The sequence below is a fragment of the Macaca thibetana genome, chromosome 6 (genome assembly GCF_024542745.1).
Source record: "Macaca thibetana thibetana isolate TM-01 chromosome 6, ASM2454274v1, whole genome shotgun sequence".
NCBI lineage: Eukaryota > Metazoa > Chordata > Mammalia > Primates > Cercopithecidae > Macaca > Macaca thibetana.
This window is the reverse complement of record NC_065583.1, coordinates 98,023,744-98,045,247: the sequence shown is the minus strand read 5'-3', so window position 1 is coordinate 98,045,247 and position 21,504 is coordinate 98,023,744. Positions and strand designations below refer to the sequence as shown.

The following is a 21,504-nucleotide window of genomic DNA, read 5'->3' as shown; positions in this document are numbered from 1 at the left end:
GTACAACTATCCAGGAGCAGAGAGAGAACACAACCTAGTTCTATGCTAATAAAATAGGCATTTTCTCTCACTGAATGCTGTGCATTCCCCGTCTAACTCTAAAGGTTGTACTGTGATTAAAAACTCAGGAAGAACTTTTATTATTCTCATCAGAGGTAAAAAGGTAGCTTTACGATACCCTCTGGGTAGGAGCTTACACAGCTGGGCCAATTAAATCATGTTGAGAAACAGCAACTAAGTAAACTTGCCTATTTGATTTGCCTGATTTCCCATGTTTGCTGTGATCAGTGGCTTTCTCTTTTGTCCATTCCTTGGGTTCCTGATTTGACTTTCCCTCTAGGCATTAGATTTTATCTTTGGAGGCATCCTTCTATGACCATTCATTTTTGGACCAAGCCTGGATTTACAATTCTGTTGCTGGCCCAGACTTCATTTCTATCCAGTTTCATTCCACTGTGCTATAGTTTACAACATATAATTTGACTTATAAATAATTCCTGACTATGGATTTAAAGACTGAAAATAGATCAATAGAAACTTTGAAAATGTTAACATCTTCATTTCTTTTCTCAGTGTGGAAATAGATAATGTTTAGCTTAAAAATCTGCATTTTTTTTTGTGATATATGGGGTTGAAAGACTTATTCCTGGAATTTATTGTTGAGGAGAAAGCCTGTTGCTATCTGCCATACCTTGGTTTACTTTGTATAAAATGAGCTTCTTTTTAAGTAATGAGTTCTTTCTATGTTCAGCTTAAATTGCTGTCTTAGACCCTTCATCAGAGTTCCCCGCTCTGCCTCATTCCCCTTTTTGCTCACTTGCAGTCTTTGACATAACCCTGGGAGGCAACTGGCATCATATATACTTTGCTTTGTTGTCTCCTGCTTCAATTCTGACTGGGTACCCAGTCTGCTCACTTTGCTTCTATCTTAAACAGGCTGAGACACACCAGAAACTTAGTACCAAGTTATGTATGTTGTAAGTTAATTGAGATTCCTCTTCTTGATTAAAATACACGTCTTTAGAGCAGTGTTTTCCAGAATATTCCATAAAACAGATTTGTGTACAGATGTCCCTGCTTAATAATAGAGGGTTGATACATGGAAAGGACAGAAGTTTGGACATTTAACTTATCACATTTGGTATAGATTGGGTGTTAATTATAAGAGATTAAAGGCATACTCAATTCTATAGTGTAAATGCTTCACTGTATCATTAGGTTTTTGAGGTGAGCAAGGTTATGTTCGCACTAAACAATTATGATTTAGGAAAGCTTAGATAGTTATTTTTTAGAACATAATTTAAGTATTTTTTTCTTTTCTCATTCTGTAATAAAACAATAATTATTGCTGAATAAAATAACCGACCACACATTATCTTAACAGATTAATTATTTTAATCCTCACCTTAAAGTAACTCAATTGATTCTGGTTAAATCTTCCTTTTTTCATCAGAATTATAAAAATCCCAGTGGTAATGTTTCTTGCAATATGTTTTATAAAAATTTTATTTGGAAAGTTTGAAAAATTTCTACACACAATCGAAAAGATAAGTTGGGCACAGTGGTGCCTGCCTGTAGTCCCAGCTCCTCAGGAATCTGAGGCAAGATGGATTGCCACACACTAGGAAGTTGAGGACAGAGTGTGCTATGATCATGCCTGGGAAAAGCCACTGCATTCCTGCCTGGACAACTTAGCAAGACTCCATCTTTTTTGAAAAGGAAGGAAGGAAGGAAGGAAGGAAGGAAGGAAGGAAGGAAGGAAGGAAGGAAGACGAATGGCATTGGGGATAACAATTTAATCAGAGTAGTAAAATGATCATTCTATGGGTATCAAACAAATAATTGAAAATTGTATACTTCAAACGAGTGAATTAAATAATTGATATTCTGATATAAAGTCAGATTTAACAAGAGTTTCTACATGAAAAGTTTTGTAAGTAGGTCAGAACTGATTTACTACTAATAAGAGAATTCTCTTTGTAACAGGCCAGCACCTACTGAAGCCTTTCTTTCTTTTAATACTGCAAACATGTTTGCTGTTTAAAACTGGGAAACCAGCTACCCGTGAAATCATGCTGCCATTTTTTCCTCATTAGCCCTTTGGTCTGGTCTTCCTTGGAGAAGTTGATGTCCCCCAATAGATAGACTAACAGTGCAGTTGGAGAAGCAGAGTTTTACTCAATTAATTATATTTATTTGCCCTGCTGTGGTTGGCCAATCACACTTCTTACTTCAGAGGAATGGTAGTTTTGCCTTAAGGTAGGAGTATCTCAGGAAATGCAGGAAACTAAGGCAACACAACTAATATTCCAGCTGTAATAACAAGTCCAAGGGTTCTACCTCTCAGGGAAAACTATTGGCACACTGCCTTCTTTACACTTGCAGCCCTTTCAGGCCTCAGGCAAGTGTTATTCTGAGGTGAAGGAGGCTGTTCAGGGTGACGTAATTTCTCTGCCTTTCTACATGTTGCTTTGAGCCAAGTCTATGGTGAGATAAAATGCCTGTTTCAGGCAGCAGCCATCTCTCCAAAGCTTTGTAGCAGAGTTAGCTTTATTTAATGTGCTGTTAGGAAGGATGGGGGAAAAAAGAGACCTAGCTTCTTAATAAGAACTTGAAGAGCCATTCATTTAACAAATCTTATTGAATACATACTATGTAACTGGCACTGTGACCCTTATGCTTTTAAAATTTATTTGGAAGGGAGACACTGTGAGAGCAGGGAGGGGGAACTTTTTCTTTGAGTGTATTGTTGTATTTGAGATTACTGTCCTTTGCCAGACTAGATAATTAAGAATAAAAAGCTATGTTCACCTGTACCATTTCTTTCAGTTAGGTGAAAGTAATTTCTCTCTCCCTTCTTCAAATAGCTCTCACTGAAATTTGGCCTAGTTTTCTCAATAGCAGTTTTAGATATATAGTGAGAAAAGCTGATATGTGTGCTTTGGCCATTTTCCCCATGACTAATTTTTCTTGTTTTATAGTGCTATCGCCCACTCAGAGAAAGTAATAGCACTATTCATTTTAAACAATTGCTTGTTACATCTGGATTTAGTCAGATGAAGATCCAAATCATGACAGCTCTTTGGATCCCAGTTGTCTAATACATCATAGAATCAGAGGTCAGCCTCAGTGAGATGGAAACAGGACTCTCAGCTACAATAGTGGGCTATCAACATTTTAACTTTCTATTTCAGTTTTCATTTCTCCTCTTGCCTGCAATATTGGCTTAGGTATTCTCTAATTCTGCCTCTGTCTCTGGTTACTTTTGCTCACATGTGAAAAACATAATTTAATTTGTGTTGAATTTATTTCAGCAAACTGTTATGTTAGTTAGCTAAGTAAAAGTCCAATTTAATAAACTCTAAAATTTCCAGAATCTTTCATTGTAACATGTTAAATGATAATGAATATACCCTCTGCTAATTAGACTTAGTAATAAAAAAAGCAACTGTCCAGCCTTTTCTTGTTAATCAGTCAGCAAATTAAAAAATCTGTTTAACCAATCTCACCACTTTGGGAGGCCGAGGCGGGTGGATCAGGAGTTTAGGAGTTCGAGACCAGCCTGGCCAACATGGCAAACCCCGTCTCTACTAAAAATACAAAAATTAGATGGGCATGGTGGCAGGCGCCTGTAATCCCAGCTACTTGGGAGGCTGAGACAGGAGAATCTCTTGAACTCGGGAGGTGTAGGTTGCAATGAGCCCAGATCGTGCCACTGCACTCCAACCTGGGCGACAGGGTGAGACTCCATCTGGGACCCGAGCGGGTGGCGGAGGGGGGTAGTATTTTCTCTCTCTCTCGCTCTCTTTTTTTTTTTTTTTTGATATGGAGTCGCGCTCTGTCGCCCAGGCTGGAGTGCAGTGGTGCGATCTCAGCTCACTGCAACCTCTGCCTCCCGGGTTCAAACGATTCTCCTAAAAAAAAAAAAAAAAAAAAAAAAAAGGATCTTGACCTAGTTGAAGCCCCTGCTAGCACTTGGGGTGTCTTTGTAAGAATTAGCAAAAAGTGCTCCCTCTGCGCAGAGCAAGTGAAACAAAGGCTTTCTCCAAAGAGGCTGCAGTTTCTTTGGCTGGCTGAGAGGGAGGCGACCTTGGCCCTCCCTACACACTGGGCCCGCTGCTCCTGTGCAGGCCACAACCTTCCTGACCATCATGGCAGCCCTGTTCCTGGTACGGGAAGGCAGGAAGTAGAATTCCGTACCGCTCTGAGCTCTTTCCATCTTCACATTTCTGGAGGTTTTCTTATTTTTATTTTTTATTTTTATTTAATGGCGTTAATTCTTTTTGTTGGTAGTTATAAATGAGAAGGAAAGCCGGATAATTACGATTGGATTTTAGGATAAACAAAGTGGAATAACCGTGGTGGCAGTTCAATGCAGGATTTCCCCTCCAACATGCAGTGTTAGGAAGCACATAGCAGGCTTTAAAAAAAAAAAAAAAAAAAAAAAAAAAAAAAAAAAAAAAAAAAAATTCCTGGATAGTAATCTAAAGAATCACTCAGAAGGATTTGTTTATTTTTAAGAATGTATTATAAAATGTTATTATCAAATGACTGATTCTATGGCCAATATACACACACACACACAAGTACAGAATAAAACTTCTCTGGTATGTTTTATTTATGATTATGTATTCATAATTATAACGAAGCTAAGTCACCATTATGTTTTCTGCTTTAAAGTATCAGAAGCTGCTACCTTGCCATGAAAAAGTATTACATGCTTCTCCAATTGCTCCCCCACCATATTTATCCAACAGGAAAGGAATGAATAATAAAACTTTGGGCTTTTTTTCCCCTCTTCTTTTTCCAGGTGATGTGTTCCACCTCACTGCCCCCAGTAAATTCACCTTCGAGGAGGCCGCAAAAGAGTGTGAAAACCAGGACGCCAGGCTGGCAACAGTGGGGGAACTCCAGGCGGCGTGGAGGAACGGCTTTGACCAGTGCGATTACGGGTGGCTGTCGGATGCCAGCGTGCGCCACCCTGTGACTGTGGCCAGGGCCCAGTGTGGAGGTGGTCTACTTGGGGTGAGAACCCTGTATCGTTTTGAGAACCAGACAGGCTTCCCTCCCCCTGATAGCAGATTTGATGCCTACTGCTTTAAACGTAAGTGTTTGATACCTTTTTAAAAATTACAGATTAAAAAAAATGCTTCGAAGCATGCATTGATGTTCAACTAGCCGTTGGAATGGATTCCATGTCTTGCAGTTTGTGCACGGAATGGAAACAGTTCAGTGATTTTCAAAAGCAAGCAAACTGAACAGCAGTGATATGGTTAAAACCACAGGAATTCTGACAAATGGATTTTTAGAGGGGTGAGGAAATATCAGGTTAAGCTTTAACTGTGCTCTGTTCTGTCCAGAGCCACAGAGCATATTTCTGAGTATTTTATATTAATTGCAGTCCCTAAATTTTGCAATTTGCTTATTGGTGCTATAGTGCTGAGGCCAAGTGAGGCTGAGTTAAATCCTTAAGATTGTTTATTTTGTCTTTGGTATCACTCTCTTTCTTTGAGATGGCAGAGAATTTAAATTTTAGTAATTACAGGTGAGTACTTGAAGCTGACATGGATACTCAAAAAGTCATAACTAAAAACGAACTATACTATCAATAAAAATCTCCATTTATTTCAAGTAATGGAAATTCATGCCTTCTAATCATCTGTAATATCATATTGAAGTACAGTATGTGTTCTTTGCAGCCTATAACAGAGTATCTTTAGTTAGGTTTACTAATTAACATTGTTTTTTTAAATAATGTTTCTCAACATTCATAATTATTTTAATTTTCCAGATGTCCTCAAATAATGTTAGCAATAGTCACATGGTAAAGTATCATAATTGTAGTATGCAAATTAAACGAGCAAGTAATCTAGCATCTCATTGGAATATTTACTGAACCATCTGTACTGTGCTAGCTAAACAAAGATCTCCCAGAATTTTGGTGACCTTGGGTATATCCAAGACAGAGTCAGGTTATGTTGAAACAAATTTGTAAACAATTTTGACTAAATTTCCAATGTATCTTGTTACAGCAATATGTCACTAAAATGAGTACAAAATGTACTAGCTTATTATATAATTGATTTCTAGAGTGAAATACAAAGGCATTTTTAAGCAACCAAAAAGACACAGACTGTGATGTTGTAAGTAGTCAGTAGAATGGATGTTCGTGCAACCAAAAGGTTTGTTTTCACACTTTTATCTCCTACTAAGAAGCCTCTGCTTGGATCTCCTCCCTTAGACTCAACTTGAGTGTTAAAGCCATGTGTTGTGTATTAGCTTGATACAAGCTGGTCAATCCATAAAGGCTGTAGAAATGCTAGCTTTTGTTCTCAGGCCCTGAAACAACAGAATTCTTCCTTAATCATTTTCAGGAAAACAACAATAACATAAACCTTATCTCTAAAAGTAGACAGATGTACATTCCTTTAAGCCACATTGTCACAACAATGATTTTTCAAGTACTTCAGGCTCTAAAATCAGTTTTACATTACGTGACTGACATAATTAAGGCACAAAATCAGATTGGTATGCTGTGGGGAAGGCTTGGAGAGGTTAAATTAGGGAAGGAGTAGAATTATCCAGCCTGACTTCCTTATTTGATATTTTCTTGTGCTTTATTAATAAAACTGGCACCGGAAAACTTTTAAACAACGTTTTTCGTCTCTCTGTGGGTAAAATTTAAATCAAAGCCTGTCTATAGCCACAAAGACTATTATTAAAGAATTTATCCTGATGTGTTTTAAATTATTTAATTGAAAAATACACATGAAATAACAAGGTACTTATGTTTAAATAGAGTAACCACCTACTAAAAATCTGCACAAAATTCAAAAAATGTTTAAAAGTTTATATTCATTTTTATCTCTCTAATTCATTTCATGTATATAACTTGTAAATATAATGGATTCATATTTTGCTTTCTTCCCCACCTAAGCATGTGGCTAGATTCTTATTTATTTCCTACTTAAGATGTTATTATATTCAGAATTCATTCAGTACATAGAAAGTTAAAAGAGTTTAGCCATATAGAAACCTTTCTCTTTTTTTTGAGACAGAGTCTTGCTCTGTTGCCCAGGCTGGAATGCAGTGGCACGATCTCCGCTCACTTCAAGCTCCGCCTCCCGGGTTTACGCCATTCTCCTGCCTCAGCCTCCCAAGTAGCTGGGACTACAGGTGCCCACCACCACACCCGGCTAATTTTTTTGTCTTTTTTAGTAGAGACAGGGTTTCACTGTGTTAGCCAGGATGGTCTTGATCTCCTGACCTAGTGATCCGCCCACCTCGGCCTCCCAAAGTGCTGGGATTACAGGCTTGAGCCACCGCGCCCGGCCTAGAAGCCTTTCTTAAACCACACATAATGCCAATAGTTTTCCAAAATTTCTAATTTATTTTTCAAACTTTTTTTTAGTGTGTGGGTATATATATATACACACACACATATATATACACATATATATACACACACACACACTTTTTTTTTTTTTTTTGAGATGGAGTTTTGCTCTTGTTGCCTAGGCCGGAGTACAATGGTGCAATCTCAGCTCACTGCAACCTCCACCTCCCGGGTTCAAGTGATTCTCCTGCCTCAGCCTCCCAAGTAGCTGAGATTACAGGCATACAGCACCATGCCCGGCTAATTTTGTGTTTTTAGCAGAGATGGGGTTTCACCATGTTGATCAGGTTGGTCTCGAATTCCTGACCTCAGGTGATCCACCCATTTCGGCCTCCCAAAATGCTGGGATCACAGGAGTGAGCCACTGCTCCTGGCCTAGTATATATTTTTAAATAATTTGAAAAATATTTTCGAAATGACTTAATTGATGTCCACCTTTCCCACATAGTCAAGTAGTGACTAAAGGGTAAAATTCGTAAGAGTCATGGCCTCAGCTACAGTTCCAAAAGTGATTTCAGAGATATACAGCTGGCTGGTTATGTAGAGGAATTTAGAAATATAACCATATTTTTCTTGTTTGCTTCTACCAAACGTAGAAAGTGTTTTTTAAGTCACTTGGTGAATGAACAATGCCAAATCTTACTTTGCTTTAATTCCCTTTACCTCACAAAGTCACTGACTAAAACATTCACAACGACAGACAGAAAATATAAAATTAGGCTTTATTCTTTTCAAATAAATTTGAAAAGTAGGCAAAGTAATGTCTTTGTAAGATAAAGTTTTCCTGTATATCTTCTCCTAATGATTAAACAATTTAACGTATTTATTTTTTTGACTTCAGAATTTAGCAAGTTCTGTGAAAGTTGGAGAGTTATACAAGGCTTTGAAAGATCATTTCATACATCCCCAAACTTAAGTGAATCAAAACCATTCAAGACTCATGATCATCTCTCACCGAATGTTATTAATTATCTCCAGAGAGGGAGATGGAACATGTTTCCTAGAAAATTCATTCTAATATTCCATGACCTGCACTCTCAGATAATTTTTCTAATTAAGTACTTTGCATTTGAATTTGAACCCATGTTTTCATTTTTGAGTTGGTGACCAAAATCTGAATAACAGCCCTTTCTATTGTTGATCACAATTGTTTATTTTTCCCTCAGCATCTTCTCCAACTGAAACAATTTTCTTGTTTTACAGTTTCAACCTCCAAATTTCTAATCATTGATAGGTTCTTGCTTTGAAGTTTCATCATTGTTTTCCACATTCCTCTATTTATGATTAAGCTTGGAAATCAAAATGGTGGTACAGAGAAGGCTACATTAATTCCCACCACTTTCTATCCTATCCTATATACTCATTCGCTGTTAAAATTGGCCTGCCCTTCTAACCTGTGGTTAGTTCATTATCTTTTTTGTGTGTGCCCTAGTTCATAATCTGACCACATGTGTCAAAACTAACCTTTCCCCAATTGGTATATTAGAAATGTTTCCTGTTTACTGAATTTGAATTTGTTAGCATTCCATCACTCATACAAGTTTAAAAAGATAGTTTGAATTGTAATTCCACTGCTCCAATCTTTACAGTTTTCTAACCATGTTTACATTTAGTTATGTATAACAAATTTAATATAGAAGAACCAAGTTAAAATTAGTCATTTCTCAATAATGTAGATAGCATGGGAATGAGTTAAATTGAGTATTATGCTGCTAATAGGGGTTTTAAGTTTTATTAGGAAAATCTGTCTCATGTCTCGCAACAGAAGCAGAGAAGATGGCCCATAGGACAAAAATGCCATAAGTACAGTGATGTGAAACATCTGTGGGCAGACAGCTGCAAAGGTTGGAAAGGAACTTTTGTGGGAAAAGAATTGTGTTGATTTATGTTGGCTTCCTCAATAATAAAGTTGAAGGAATGCTGGTAGTTTTCCACAACCAAAACGTCTCCATGTGAATGCACCTATTGGAAGGACACTGGTAGAATAACCTGGAATTGTTTTTATCTTTACAATAGTCATCATGAATACAGTGGTATTTATTCTTAAAATATCTCTTTGTAGATTTGTGCTTTATAAAATTATTTCCTTTTCTGGAATGGCTGAAACAAATGGCACAGATCCTCAGATACACTGACTTGTGATCAAAATCAGCTGTTAAGTTGATGAAAAAGCCACCCAAACTGAAAAGGAAGTCTGAGGTTTTCCATTCCAAGTAGTAGAATTAATTAACTTAATTAAAAGCAGACCTTTTCTTTTTTTAAATAGGGCTCTAAAATTATTGAAAACCCTTGTTTTTGGAAACAAAGTCACATCAATACTGGCTTTCTAGAACAGATTCTCTAGGACATATTGCTACTACTTTATTACACAGCAGGACTAGAGGAAGGAATGCAACAGCAAACTCCATAGTAATAATTGACAATGAAATCCAGTTATTTAGTTTTAAAAATATGAGTCAATATTTAAAACACTATAAACATATTTTCATAGCATTGTAGAAAGTTGCTAGCAGAGAGCTTGGATTGGAATATAGGAAGCCTGGATTCACAGCCCCTTATGCAGTTGTACCTGTTTCTAAGTTAATTTCATTAGCCAAGGAAATACTCAGAGGGAAAAAGTAAATTTAGCTTTTATGTTGTTATTAATAATAGTATGATTAAATTTTCTCTAATATGCTGTTTGCTAAGTATTTATATTATGTTTCCATGGGAACTTTTTCTGTATGTATCTTTTTACTATTTCCCCAAAGAATGCAGTTATAAGACAAACATGAAATTTGGCAGTTAAATGAAGTAATGGTTATGGAATTTCAGAGGATAGAGAATTGAATTAAAATAGTCATCCACATTTTGGGTTTTTAAGTTGTTCATGTCAATCAAAATAGAACAACGCTTCTTCCAGGAAATGAATGCAGAAAAAGCTTTACTTTAAAAAGGGGAAGAAAAGGTTATTTAATGTTTTTAAACTCCAATTCTTTTTTGGTTTAGTTTTGCTTTAATATTAGAAAGATAAATAATGGCAGACTTTAAAGAATATTTAAATGTATCATAATGTAAATAACCATCAAATGTTCATGATAAAATCAGTGAGGCTGAGCTTTAAAATGGTCTGGGGGAATGACCACAACTAATAACAGCTTGTGCCAGACAAAAAATAAGGAACCTGTTACAGCCCTAGTCTGATTTACAATAAAATCATATCCTTTTATGATTAAGTTTTTACAGAGCAAATGGAGCTAAAAGGTAGCCTGTTTTGTTTTTTTGAGGGCTCCTGTTCTGGAATTATGAAAAGTAAAAAAGAAGATACTATAGATACTATGGCTATTACATCTCTTTTCAGGGCAAACAAGCATTTACTCACAAAACTAGCTTTAAGTCCTATGGGATATAGCAAAACAGTAACTGCAGGTTTCTTCAGGACAGTTCTTTCGAGTTCAGTGGCAACTATTAATAGGTTTTTATTTTTAAAAATACTGATTTTTTTAATTAAAAAATAAAACAATCATTATATACTAGGCTGCTGCCTTTTCCCTGTGTTGAGAAAGAACCTTGTTTACAAACTGTTGCTTTTATACACAATTTAAATTTCTTTAAACAGGCCAGGCCATTCTCTGTAAATCTGGAGACATTCTAATGCAGCATTTTATGATGACAAGTTACTTTATATTGCCTGAGCCTGTTCTTACTGATGCTCAGGGTTGTTCTCAGTGATTTGTAATTACAGACCTAAAATACATTATGTGGGTACTTTATTTCCTGTTCTACATTTGTGTTTCAGGCTAAAGTAAGCCTGAAAACAAGATCCTTAGGAGATACAAACAGAGTGTGTAGAACATAGAACAAAATGTAGAACTACAATAAATGCCAACCAGCCTCTGCCAGGCACATTTTATAATTTATTAGAAACAAATCTATACCATGAAGTTGAAGGAAAGATGAAGACACATGTCCAACACCTGGGATCAAGTGAAGAGTGGTATTAAAAAGTTTTAATATCCTGTTTTTATGAAAGTCTCCACATTATGGACAATGTAATGGTTTATATGTAACTTGGACACATTTGATGTGGCTTTTTTGTTGTTTTGCAATCTGAGGCACACCCTCTCCCCTGAGATAATGCACAGCAACTTCAAAAGAAGGGAGTATGTGGAGAAAGCTAGAGGCAGGGTTCAGAAGCCTCCAGAAGAATAGTACTCAATTCTCCTGTGAGGCTTCAAATTGACACTGTAGTTTCTGGTAAATAAACAATCTACTGTATCCAAAATCTGCATTTATATTTTTGGGAGCTTTTCCTTATCTTGAAACTATATAATATTAATTTTCCTTAACTGATAACAGTCATGCATACTTTTAGGTAAAAGCAATGATAACCCTTATAACGTAAAACAACTGATCAATTTATGACTATTAAGTGTTCAATTATCTGTCCCTGGGTCAATTCCAGTATAGACTCCTCTCCATCACAGAACATTTCTGGGTCACCCCAAAATACTCCCTGCAAAATACTCAGGAACACTTAACAAACACTGGGCATACAACTTTTTATTAGTGACTTATCTAATCAACTCTTTGAAATTATTTTTCTAGCTAAAGAGGCTACAACCATCGATTTGAGTATCCTCGCAGAAACTGCATCACCCAGTTTATCCAAAGAACCACAAATGGTTTCTGATAGAACTACACCAATCATCCCTTTAGTTGATGAATTACCTGTCATTCCAACAGAGTTCCCTCCCGTGGGAAATATTGTCGATTTTGAACAGAAAGCCACAGTCCAACCTCAGGCTGTCACAGATAGTTTAGCCACCAAATTACCCACACCTACTGGCAGTAGCAAGAAGCCTTGGGATATGGACGACTACTCACCTTCTGCTTCAGGACCTCTTGGAAAGCCAGACATATCAGAATTTAAGGACGAAGTGCTCCAAAGTACAACTGTCGTCTCTCATTATGCCACCGATTCATGGGATGGTGTCGTGGAAGATACACAAACACAAGAATCGGTTACACAGATTGAACAAATAGAAGTGGGTCCTTTGGTAACATCTATGGAAATTTTAAAGCACATTCCTTCCAAGGAATTCCCTGTAACTGAAACACCATTGGTAACTGGAAGAATGACCCTGGAATCCAAAACTGAAAAGAAAACGGTAAGCACTGTTTCTGAATTGGTAACCACAGGTCACTATGGATTCACCTTGGGAGAAGAGGGTGATGAAGACAGAACACTTCCAGTTGGATCTGATGAGAGCACCTTGATCTTTGACCAAACGCCTGAAGTCGTTACAGTGTCAAAGACTTCAGAAGACACCACCGACACTCAGTTAGAGGACTTGGAGACAGTCTTAGCATCCACAACTGTTTTGCCTTTAATTATGCCTGACAATAATGGATCATCCATGGATGACTGGGAACAGAGAGAAACTAATGGTAGGATAACAGAAGATTTTTTTGGCAAATATCTGTCTACTACACCTTTTCCATCACAGCATCATACAGAAATAGAATTGTTTCCTTATTCTGGTGATAAAATATTAGTAGAGGGAATTTCCACAGTTATTTATCCTTCTCCACAAACAGAAATGACACATAGAAGAGAAAGAACAGAAACACTAATACCAGAGATGAGAACAGATACTTATACAGATGAAATACAAGAAGAGATCACTAAAAGCCCATTTATGGGAAAAACAGAAGAAGAAGACTTCTCTGGGATGAAACTCTCTACATCTCCCTCAGAGCCAATTCATGTTACAGAGTCTTCTGTGGAAATGACCAAGTCTTTTGATTTCCCAACATTGACAACAAAGTTAAGTGCTGAGCCAACAGAAGTAAGAGATATGGAGGAAGAATTTACAGCAACTCCAGGTACTATAAAATATGATGAAAATACTACAACAGTGCATTTGACCCATAGTACTTTAAGTGTTGAAGCGGCCACCATATCAAAATGGTCATGGGATGAAGATAATATAACATCCAAGCCTTTAGAATCTACAGAACCTTCAGCCTCTTCAAAATTGCCCCCTGCCTTACTCACAACTGTGGGGATGAATGGAAAGGATAAAGAAATCCCAAGTTTCACTGAAGATGGAGCAGATGAATTTACTCTTATTCCAGATAGTACTCAAAAGCAGTTAGAAGAGATTACTGATGAAGACATAGCAGTCCATGGAAAATTCACAATTAGATTTCAGCCAACTACATCAATTGGTATTGCAGAAAAGTCAACTTTGAGAGATTCTATAACTGAAGAAAAAGTTCCACCTATCACAAGCACTGAAGGCCGAGTTTATGCAACCATGGAAGGAAGTACTTTGGGTGAAGTAGAAGATGTGGACCTCTCTAAGTCAGTATCTACTGTTCCCCAACTTGCACACACTTCAGAGGCAGAAGGATTAGCATTTGTTAGTTATAGTAGCACCCAAGAGCCTACTACTTATGTAGACTCTTCCCATACCATTCCTCTTTCTGTAATTCCCAAGACAGACTGGGGAGTGTTAGTACCTTCTGTTCCATCAGAAGATGAAGTTCTAGGTGAACCCTCTCAAGACATACGTGTCATTGATAAGATTCACCTTGAAGTGACTATTTCTCCGGAAACTATAAGAACAACAAAACTCACAGAGGAAACAACTCAGGAAGAATTCCCTTGGAAAGAACAGACTGCAGAGAAACCAGTTCCTGCTCTCAGTTCTACAGCTTGGACTCCCAAGGAGGCAGTAACACCACTGGATGAACAAGAGGGTGATGGATCAGCATATACAGTCTCTGAAGACGAATTGTTGACAGGTTCTGAGAGCGTCCCAGTTTTAGAAACAACTCCAGTTGGAAAAATTGATCACAGTGTGTCTTATCCACCAGGTGCTATAACTGAGCACAAAGTGAAAACGGTTGAAGTGGTAACACTAACACCAAGCATTGGGCCAAAAGTATCTATAAGTCCAGGGCCTGAACAAAAATATGAAACAGAAGGTAGTAGTACAACAGTATTTACATCATCTTTGAGTCCTTTTAGTACCCACGTTACCCAGCTTATGGAAGAAACCACTACTGAGAAAATATCCCTAGAGGATATTGATTTAGGCTCAGGATTATTTGAAAAGCCCAAAGCCACAGAACTCATAGAATTTTCAACAATCAAAGCCACAGTTCCAAGTGATATTACCACTGCCTTCAGTTCAGTAGACAGACTTCACACAACTTCAGCACTCAAGCCATCTTCCGCGATCACTAAGAAACCACCTCTCATCGACAGGGAACCTGGTGAAGAAACAACCAGTGACATGGTAATCATTGGAGAATCAACATCTCGTGTTCCTCCCACTACCCTTGAAGATATTGTAGCTAAGGAAACAGAAACCGATATTGATAGAGAGTATTTCACGACTTCAAGTCCTCCCACTACACAGCCAACAAGACCACCCACTGTGGAAGACAAAGAGGCCTTTGGACCTCAGGCACTTTCTACACCACAGCCCCCAGCAAGGACAAAATTCCACCCTGACATTAATGTTTATATTATTGAGGTCAGAGAAAACAAGACAGGTAAGTCTTTGCTTTCTAGACTGCCATTGAAGGCAATCCGCATTTTATCTTGAAAGTTACTTTTGGGAAAAAAAAAATCAACATACCAAATGCTGCCATTAGAAGATAACTGGAGTGTGAAAAATAAATGTTTTAGCTTCATATATTTATACAAGAATTGGAAGAATATGTTAAACAATGTGGAAGAATGTTAGATACAATTTTATGTTAAAAGTCATAAGAAGCCCTGCTTTGTCATCTAATATAACCAAATCATCACTGTTACATCACTTCAGAACATGCAGAACAAAATGTTTTAATTTCAGTGTCTTTTCATACATTACTACTCAAGTGTAGCACTAGACTGTGTTAACATTCCATTGGTCTTTAACTATTAACCTTCAGTACTTACAATGTGGATGGCTAAAATGGTTTTGCATATCCCTAAGGTTAACAGAAAGATATTTAAAGGTTTGCTTTGGTTTTTCTTTTCCAGGATTTTACAGGTTTATTATATGGCTTGTGTGGTGGGTAATAGGTCTCTAATGTAAGTGTTATTTTAATGTAAATGCAACATATTCTTATGCTGTTGTTTTGGGGTATTATACTGTGGTTTTATCTATTTAGAGCAAATACAGCCTAGCTTAGTTGTAGGGAGTATTATAGTTTATTGTATTAAATATAATTTCAGAAGGTGGCTATGTATGCATTATCCTTGCTTCCTAAAAACCAGGCTGTAACGTTGTTTATTTTATGATTTAATTATTTTACCGCTAGGAATATTTGTGATGTCTTCTATTCCACTCAAATATTTTAGCTCTCTGACAGAACCCGTAAAAGCTCTTTGTTTACATTGATTAATACTTGCAGTTGTCATGATAAAATATGATTTATTGCTGTCTAAAGGTGAGACCCCACCATCTTTTACATTTGATGAGCTGAGTTGAGAATATATAGCAAATGCAGTTCAATAAATCAATTCAGGTTTGTCTCTTTCTAATTTAGAAATTAAGATCTTGTTTTTTTGTTAATTTGCTATATTCTCATTTTCATATAGAATTAAATGAATAAGTATTCATGTTTTTCTTGACCTGGCTCTGAGAAGACAGAATAGAAGAATTTTTTTTTTTAAGCAGGGTTTCTATCTTGCTGTTGGAATATTCCCTTTCAAGTATCATTTTTCTGAAGACTGATGCTATCCTCATTAGAGTGCTCAGGAGTGCACCTATTGGAAACAAACAAGTAGCGTTATTGTCAAGTGTGTTTGCATGTTGTGCTGTTGGTGGAAACTTCATGGCTTCTACAGGTTTCTACTCTCCAGAATTTTCCGTGTGAAAACTTTCTTGTCAGTGAATAGTAGAGAAGAGAACACACCCACAGAATATTAAAATTAATCTCCACTTCCCAATATAGTTTCAAAAGGTTAGGATTTGATCATGATTTTCTTGCTAATGATATTGTTTCTTGGAAATCATAACATATTTCCTCTTTTCTACATCCTTTTCCATCTCTCGGAACTGGTGTAGGAAAGAGAAAATGAATTGCCAAGAAGTCGGAATGAGGATTGTGTTAGTAAGGCTGGAAAAGAGACAGGAATATAACTATGAAAGAAAAAAAAAAAGTAAAGAGAAGCAAAAAGTAAATGACTACTAACACTTAGTTTCATAATTCAAACAAATACTTGAATGGATATGCAGATTGTTTTTCAATTGATATTATCCTGTTAGTGTAGATAATAAGTTGAGTTGAATAGTATAAAATCCAGTAAAAATGTTCTGCATTTAAAAACTCTTCTAAGTGGGAAACTGCCAGTTAAAGTTAGGATAGTCAAATTACAAAATGGAAAAAGTGAAACTTGATCTCTCTGAAAGAATTGGCAGTCATCAGAAAAAAAGAACTAAGTTATAAATGGTTACTGGAAATGGAGGGTCTGAGTAAGCTAAACCTGAAACAATTTATTACAAAGGTGTATATTTATAAGCGAATTGTGGACTTGATTCAGCTAGACCTGGGAGACATATATAGGTGTTTCTTCTCCTTACTTCTGCTTCTAAAATGTGGAACTATAATCCACCTTCAAATTAATTTTGTTTTGTATAATAATAATGGGTCAGAAAACTGTGCAATACTTGGTTACTTCCGTCAGGCAGAATTGTAATGTGAGAGTGTGTGTATGTGTGTACAGGGGAGGGGATGTATCTGTGGAATAATTACGTATCTACCTACCTACCTTCTTACCTACCTACCTACCTGTCATCATCTGTATTTTTATGTGTTCTGTATATGCTCTTCTCCTTAACTAAAAGCATTGTTTATTGTCTTCATAAGACAATGAAGTTTACTCACCTCTAACTGCTCACCTATACTAATATTATTTATTTTCTATGAGAAATTTTATCTTCCAACATTTTGAGCTTTGGCAAGGGAAAATCCTAAAGCAGATGTTCAATTAATGAGTTTCAAGGCAGGTGTATACCTTAATAAGGAAAAGTGCATATGTGCCTGGAGAACCAACCTTTTTATGTATCAAGGCACACTTTTCCAGACTGGAAAGTCCTTGGTGCGTGTGTGAACTTGTATAAATCTATTCACAGGAATAGAATACACCTTTATATATACTGTATATCCAAGTAAGCAAAAATACCACCCATGCTATTCTAAACCCAGGCATTCAATAATTTTTTGCTGTACTCAGCGAGTCATATAAATCTTTTTTTTTTTTTTTTTTTTTTTTTACTACTATGAAACAAAACATGCTACTCAGGACACACTTATGTTATACTTGCTCAAATGGATCTTAATAGCAACTTACGGTGCTGTTGCTAGAGGGCAACTGTAGTTAGCAGTTAAAAAAATCTGAAGGAACTTTTCAGCTCATAAAAGTTTTATGAGCTGAAAAATGCTATGGGGTGTGTTTAACAGTGGTTCAGGGGATACTGAAAACTTTACTCCTGTCTATTTCAGGAGTAATTTGCACACCTGCATTTTGAAAAATTATTGAAAGGCTTTCTTTGTGAACATGCATGAAGGCCAGAATTTGAAGGTGTAGGAAGAGTTTCTTCAACTGTAGACTTTTTTTTTTAAAGAGCACTCCTCTAAATCATCTAAAATGTCACAAGGTAGTGGAACAGAACTGCGAATGTTTTTAAAAACTGACAAACAGGTATTTTTAAATCAAAGAATAATTTAGAAATGTATGGATATTAAATACCAACGTTATTATGCAAATGCTCATAGTTATAACCTTAAAATAGGCAGCTTATTACCTTTTTTAACAAACAAATTCATATATGCTACTTACTATGTGTCAGACCAGGTTGATGCTGTCTTGTTAGGTGTTCTTTTTCCTACTAGTTTTATAACTTATATCTACCCAAATGTATGTGTGCAGATGCAAAGCAATATTAAATTAAATGATAGAAGGATTAAGATGTTAGTAAAATTATTAGTGTAATGCTATTAAAGATTAATTAGATTTTGCGAAATATACAAAAAGCTAAAGACTTATTGTCTAAATATGGTGTTATGGAAAGGATAAAGAACAAGGAACATTGGCTCTGAGGGCAGGAGACATCTGGGCAGATACCAATATTTACATCATTGATTGCAGAGTCATCACATTTTTTTTTTTGAGATGGAGTCTTGCTCTGTCACCCAGGCTGGAGTACAGTGGGGTGATCTCGGCTCATTGCAATCTCTGCCTCCTGGGTTCAAGCGATTCTCCTGCCTCAGCCTCCCAAGTAGCTGGGATTACAGGTGATCACCACTATGCCTGGCGAATTTTTGTATTTTTGGTAGGGACAGGGTTTCAGCATCTTGGCCTGGCTGGTCTTGAACTCCTGACCTCGTGATCCACCTGCCTTGGCCTCCCAAAGTGTTGGGATTACAGGCGTGAGCCACTGCACCCAGCCAAGTCATCACTTTTTAGAAGGTAATATTTATTTAAGATAGTCTCATATAATTTTTTTTAAATCACATATTTCCTATTTTTATAGAATTTTATAGAAAGTTTTAATTATAGAAAAATTATTTTCTGATTTGTTATTATGAGATCCAGGTCCTTTCTTCAAACAAAATGTTATCGAGAGCCCCCGTATCTTGAACAGACAAAAGAGTAGCTGTGTTGGTTAATGTTTTAGGGGGACATGGGGAGCCTCAATCCCTTGGGACCTCCTCCTCATCTCCTGTGGTGGTTTCTAAAATAACATGTACCTAGAACACAGCTAGAAAAAGAATGATATCTAGACAATTCAAAATAAAGCAAAAACAGTGACTCATTCCTGAGAGAATTAAGTTATTAAAAGTAAAAATATTTCAAAAATTGGTCTGATTATCTATATCTTTATCTCATTATAATGATACACATTTAACATTTACCTTTGAATAGCACTATGCATGGTGCTGAATAAAACACATTAAACAAATATTGTTTCAATCTTATTGATGCCTATATGTCATCAAGATAATATATAATGGTATGTCAGAGTCTCACATGTATGTGCAAAACTAAGTCATCATCAAATTCACACTTCGGGTTTGATACTTTCAGACCACTTTTTCTATATATTATCATGTCTAAACCTCAAAGATAGTTTGTGAGACAACTAAGACAACTAGGGGAAGCAGATAGGCAAACGAAGGTACACTGAGCCTGACATTCTTGGCATTGGGTCTAGCAGCCCTGGCCCTCTTTGGAGCATTTTTGCTATAAAGTGATTCTCTCCCCTGATGAGCTCTGAGAAAACAACCACCCCCTGCCCAGTCGCTTAGGTACTGCCCTGTCTGTCAATTCCTGAAAGAGCAAACTCTGGGAAGACTGGTTTCTCATTGGCATTCTAGTGGTTTGTTAAGAATATATAATTTAGATTTGGTTGCTGCTAATATGGGGCACTATGCATGCTATTCAGATACCTGACATAGCAAGGAAAGCGCGTGCTGAAATTGGTAGTATGCTATTCTGCAGTTCTGGGCAGCTTCTTTCCTGTAGAATTTTGGAGCACATCTCTGAAAGTGGATCGGTCTGGTGCCTGCACACTTCCGTGGTTCCTTTTCCTGAGCTCCAACTGTGGCTCTCTGCCAGAGAAGCACATTTTTCTGCAGAGAATTAGGATGGCTTCCCCCATCTCTCAAGGACTGTCCCTTTTCTAGAAAAGAATCAAGTTCCTCTTCTATTAGTCAAATAAAAGGGAGGAGAATGTTTGTCTTCCTTTCCTTTCTGTAGTGTTAAGAAAATAAAATGACCATAATGATTCTAAATTATCAGTGAGCTTAACACTATACTATAGACCAAAGATTACCTTTTAAAAAAGTCCTTTGAGGTGAAATATTTTGTATATATAACAAATAGGTGCACATATAAACACACACATATAGAATCTCAATATTTTAACACCACTTTGAGTAGTTTTACTAACCCACTAACCTTGAGGAAAAAGTTAAGAAATTGAAAGTGTTTTCTTCAAAAGTTGAGGTTTAACAATAAAAGGCGTTACTTTGATAACCAAAAGGATCTTTATCTTCTTCCTAAAATGAAACAATGCCTATTCTGAAAATGGCACTTACAGTTACAATTTGCCATTATCAAAGCTACCTCTGAGGTAGGGACATTGTCTAAAACAAATACCACTTAGCATTTATTGGCAGTTACCTTGAGAGAGACCCATGCACCATCTTCCAGCAGAGCACAGTCAATCAAATCACCTTCAGGTAAAGCTATAGCATGTCTAGTCCTTTGACAGATATTAAAGGTGGTCATAAAAGAAACATAAACCATAGGCTGTGCTCCTAAGGCCTTTAAGTGCATATTGGCCAGATAACATTAACACAATCAAATACAATTGTCATACTAAAACATATAGTGACACAGTAGGTAGTATGGTATGACCAACTGTGAATGATAGGTGAGGTCAGAAAAGGAAGGAATCAATAATGGCAGGAAGTTACAGAATATTTCATGAGAAGGAGGAGACTTATGCTAGTCTCTGTTGGAGGGATAGATTACAATCCAATTAATGAGAGGCCAGTTATTAGCCAATTGCTTCCCAACTTAGGCTCACCAGTGGGGTTAAGGAGGCCCAAGTATAAACAGCTGTTTTTCTAAATAGAGCTTCTAAACAGCTTCTGAAGGAGGCCATGTCATCCCAGCACTATTTGACATGGCCTGCTTCGAAAGCTGAGTACCTTCATAGGCTTCACGCAGAAACTAGTACAGTTTCTGGAAACCAGAGTTATTCTCCCAGCTTCTTGAGGAAGGAGTGTTCTCATACTTTTCTGAGCTTCAGTGATTCATACATTTTGATAAGACAGCATGTTCTGTGGGTTAAGTACATTTACCTTTTCAGAATATATTCCCATGAAGTATCATGGTTCAGAATTACACACTTACAAAGTTAAATGGCATAAAACTACTTTGTAAAAAGTGCTTACACTCTCTAAAAGGTGATTTAAAGGTTTATAACATCTCAATTCAAGTGAATACTGAATCAGTAGGATTATAGAGCAGGTGCTCTAAGTTAGGGAATCTGGAGTCAGTCTCTCCTTTGCTTACGTGCAATGTGGACCAAGGGATTTCTCAGTTTTTC

The 21,504-nt window shown here is 36.8% G+C and overlaps 2 protein-coding genes across 4 annotated transcripts in view; one reads left to right on the top strand and one right to left on the bottom strand.

Moving 5' to 3' along the window:
- Nucleotides 1–21,504, bottom strand: part of TMEM167A (transmembrane protein 167A) — an 857,923-nt gene that overhangs the window by 465,025 nt on the left and 371,394 nt on the right. The gene's annotated exons all lie outside the window — the stretch shown is intronic.
- Nucleotides 1–21,504, top strand: part of VCAN (versican) — a 110,680-nt gene that overhangs the window by 35,431 nt on the left and 53,745 nt on the right. For 2 of the 3 annotated variants that reach the window (XM_050795156.1, XM_050795158.1), the window contains 2 exons: nucleotides 4,811–5,104; nucleotides 11,984–14,944. In XM_050795156.1, coding sequence (XP_050651113.1) covers nucleotides 4,811–5,104; nucleotides 11,984–14,944 — 3,255 coding nt within the window. The remainder of the gene's footprint in view (nucleotides 1–4,810; nucleotides 5,105–11,983; nucleotides 14,945–21,504) is intronic. The other variant, XM_050795157.1, reaches the window with a different exon arrangement.